We start from the raw sequence: 4,193 nt of genomic DNA, 5'->3' as shown, positions 1-4,193 counted from the left end.
TCTGCCTTGCGAACTGTGTTGATAATTCTAAAGAATTTCAATAGAAACTAGAGGCCTGTGTGTCTGTCTGATGACAGCTCTTTTCCGCGGAGTTTCAATGAGCTTATGGTTATACTTCGAAAACAGTAACACGTGCATTTATGTAAAAAAAAAATTGCAAAGGCGTATTGGAAAGAATTGTGTTGTTTGTTCCATGTGAAAATCCATTACAAATCACATGATGACGTCATTGTGTGCACGTTAGACTATTTACAAGTTGTTGTTTTACCACGATAAGGGCAGTATACTATGATGCTGCGGTTCCCTTTAAGGCATACGTAACGCTATTTGTACAATTTTGTAAATATGTGAGCATAGAAAAGTACCAAATCCTTTGATTTTAGCTTTATAAGTGCTACCCAACCATTAAATCCTGTAACACTTACGCCCCTCTAACCCCCCCCCCAAAAAAAACCCACCAAAAGTAGGTCTATGGATTAATTACATGCTGTGGTCTTCGTTCTCTGGGCATTCCTGGTTAGTAGGGGTGCTAATGGCGTATACTGCTGCCCTGGCTCTCGGACTTGGATCACTTTGGGGTATTGTTCGACATCTTCGCCGACACATCAGGTGCCCGATGACCTCTTTGAAGTCTGGGTGCGAGGTTGCGTAAATGACGGGGTTGACGCTGCTGTTGCAGTACACCATGGCGACAGCCCAAGGCGCGAATTTGTAGATCCACTCGGCATCCGTTATTGTTAGGGCAACGAAACATGGCGTAAAGCAAAGAATGAACGCCAGGACGACGTACACCAAGTTCTTGGTGACGTCAAGTTGCCTTTTAGAGATCCTCATCCTCGTCGCTAGGTTTCCTCGTGTCGCCTCCATCGTCTCGTGTGACGTCTTACGGACGTAAAAGAAAATGGAAATGTAACTGATGGTGATCGTTATCAGCTGTGTTGGGTAGTAGATTCCTGCAATAAGCATACGGTAAGTATTAGTGTACGGATTTAATCTTACCCAGGAACATAGTTTGTACAGCTTTTCGTAGCCAAGTTCACCAAAGTCCGTTAAAACCGGCGTCAGGGCACAGCCGAGCGGTATAGCCCAGGAGAAGATGACCATCAGAGCGAGTTTACGGGCGGTGTAGATGCGACGGGTGGTGAAGCGAGACTTGGTGATGCCCACCCAACGGTTGACGGCGATCAGTGCTAGGTTGTTCAGGCTGCATCCGGTTGTGAAGACAGATATGAAGGAAGCAGCAGTGCAAACCCATCTCGCCCCAGATATTGGCCAGTCATCTCCTCCCAGGATCGCCACAGCCTGCCAGGGCAGGAAGAAGCAATTCAGTACGTCAGCGACGGCCAAATTGACCACAAAGACGTTGGTGGTCGTCCGGAGTTTCTTGGATAAAGCAACAGCGATGATGACTAAGCTGTTACCAACTGTGCCAAGAGTGACAACAGTGATGACAATTGCTGCAAAAATCTGTCTTTCGTAGAAAAGTTCAAAGACAAGAATTTTTGGTTCATTTTCTACCACTGGACTTGACGTTGTATTATTCATTTTAGTGTGACAGTTATCATAATGTCAAAAAGAATCCTTCTGAATAGACATTGGGTTGCAAGTTCAATAGAGTTGTCGTTATGGCACCATTCTCTGTCTTCGGTATCAATAACCAGCAGCGTGCAGTTCTGTGTACTTGTACCGTATAGCGCAGTTTTCTCACATCACGATTCAAAAGCAATTATGGTAATGATGGTCATAATGGTATGACTTCAAACCGGGTCCAAATGAACATGATTCATACGCACTTTGTTGATGTGCGCCCTATATAGCATTAATACCGTGAACTGTCAACTTAAATGTATTACAATTATTATAAAACATATACGGTTAATTTTATCTTAATAACTGGTTGACAAAATATGTGAATGACCAATAGAATTTTTCATGAGGGACAATAATGGTCGTTTTGACTGATTTCAATTGAAAGTTGGCAATTGAAAAGTTGCGTGAAGCCAAGAATGAACGCCAATACGACGTACATCAATTTCTTGGTGACGTCAGGTTGTCTCTTTCGTGTAACCGTTGATGTGTTTCCTTGTGTAGCGGCCATCGTCGTTTGTGACGTCTTATGGACGTAGCAGAAAATGGAAATTTATTTGATACTAATAGTTATTAGTTGTGTTGGGTTGTGGATTTTTGCTGTTAACAGACGGTGGTTCAATTGGCCAATCGACGTTTGCGAGTTAGCCACGCCCCTTAGACAACCGTATGGAGTTTTTTACGTTAACGTTTGTTTGTATCAGATTGTGCGCGTTCCGCGTCCAGTTGTCTATCATGTAATTGGACAATATTTCACAAGCTGCGTTGACGCGATTCTTCTGCGATAATTTTCTTTCTCCTTACTTTACGTTGTGGGATGGTCTGTTTAGGCCTGTACTGATGGTATTACAACTGATGGTCCACGCCAGTTTGTGTTCTAGTTTAAAACATTGTTGTGCTATGTTTGTGTCATCGTCGGAGCTTTTGCCATTACACACCATCCTCTGACGCTTGATGGAACATACCATTAGTTTAAGTTCTTTTATTAAAAAAAGAAAAAACAGTTACATGGGATCGCGGAGGAATTAGTTCTTTTCAGAGTATAATTTAAAAGCTGCGTGTTTTTATACCTTTCCGAATCGCCGCCACTTGTCATTTGATGTGCGATATTTTACACACAGTACATGCATACGCATTTTCCAAGCAAGCGTGAAGTATGGCTTCATTATGATAATTATATCACCTTTAAATTCCACATCACTCAGTGCAGGCTCAGTCTGTTTGTGTTTAAAAACATTTACTAGGGCATGCGTGAAAATGATAAATAAAAGGGCGGTTGAGGGCGCTACGAACAATTAATGAACTGCAGAAAACGTGACACAGCAGACTGTTAACCCGTTGGGTGTAATGCCAACGAAATGACTTGTACAATAGGTGGCGCTTTGCTACGAGCAATATCTCTAGTCTGTTGTACCTCGAGGGTAGAATTATCACGTGGGCGTATTGATCGCGGCATCTATAATTTTTCCCCCGGAATATTGGATTGCATGTATTTTGTACAGGCTATGTGGTATTCTGCTAACGGATTTTGTCATGGAAACCGTACAAAACTCCTAATTATGGTTACCTTTATTGAACATGTCCTCATTGAAGATCAAACCGATATCCATGCTTGAATGTATTCATGAGCTTCGGCATAAATGTTGAACCGTTCAGCGAATTCACTCATTCATTATGGCTGTATAAGCGGATGCATGAATAATGAAAGACGTCTATAAATCATTTTTTTTTTGTAATTCAGAGAACATGTAAAATAAGACAACTTTAAATGTGGTCTTTAGAGCGACAGCCCATCCCACCTTTTTCGGTTGTGTGACTTAGATCCGCAACGTGTATACTATCAGGATTAATTTGAAGATTATGTCATAGATCCAAGATTTTGTTTTTCAGCTTTGTTGAATTGCTTTGTACTCTTTTGTCTCTAAGGCTGAAAAGTGTTTCTGTACGGAGAAGTAGGCAAGAGTAAAATGGCTTAACCTAATTACCACAAACACATTCAGTTCTAGTGTGTATACATTTTGCATTGAGCACAGTGGCTTCGTAACACCATGCATGGCAACTTTGAGGTATACATTCAGAGAAACAGAGGTCTCTTTTGTGTTTGTAATTCAACGTGTATTTATATTGTATCCAAATAAGCAACGCAGATTGTCATGTACATGATATTACTACAAATTTGTTTAACAAATTAAGAAAACGTTTAAGTCTAGGCTGGATGCAACATCACACTTGCATTTCAGTGACAAGATCGGGGACTGCTTTAATGGACGTGCTATCAGCTGAGAACAGAAATGTTCCAAGAACAAAAATATTTGCTTAAAAGTTCAATATGTACATTGTTTGTTTTTGGTTCTCTGCTTAACACATGAGTTTACCGAGCATTACTTGCAGCGTATTTTATGAAATTGGACCAAACTGGTCATTGACCTATTTTCAGCGCTTTATTAACTGCTACATTCTCATTATTTTTCCGCACAGTTTACAAACTCCTACAAAATGCACGGTCAGCGTTTGTAAATGTAACACACTTTGAAAAACGTCAAAATCGTTCAACTGTCGAGTGACATAAACGAGGGAAATGCACTACCCGGGAGGCATGGCAGTAA

At 41.1% G+C, this 4,193-nt stretch overlaps 1 protein-coding gene across 1 annotated transcript; it reads right to left on the bottom strand.

Annotated features, from left to right (window-relative positions):
- Positions 1-480: 480 nt before the first annotated feature.
- Positions 481-1,545, bottom strand: LOC119719637 (melanopsin-like). The gene has a single exon (XM_038189137.1). The coding sequence runs from the start codon at positions 1,543-1,545 to the stop codon at positions 481-483; it is 1,065 nt and encodes a 354-aa protein (XP_038045065.1).
- Positions 1,546-4,193: the final 2,648 nt, after the last annotated feature.

The sequence above is a fragment of the Patiria miniata genome, unplaced genomic scaffold (assembly GCF_015706575.1).
Source record: "Patiria miniata isolate m_02_andy unplaced genomic scaffold, ASM1570657v1 HiC_scaffold_8, whole genome shotgun sequence".
Lineage (NCBI taxonomy): Eukaryota > Metazoa > Echinodermata > Asteroidea > Valvatida > Asterinidae > Patiria > Patiria miniata.
Note: the sequence above shows the minus strand (reverse complement) of the source record. Positions and strands in the feature narration are given on the sequence as shown.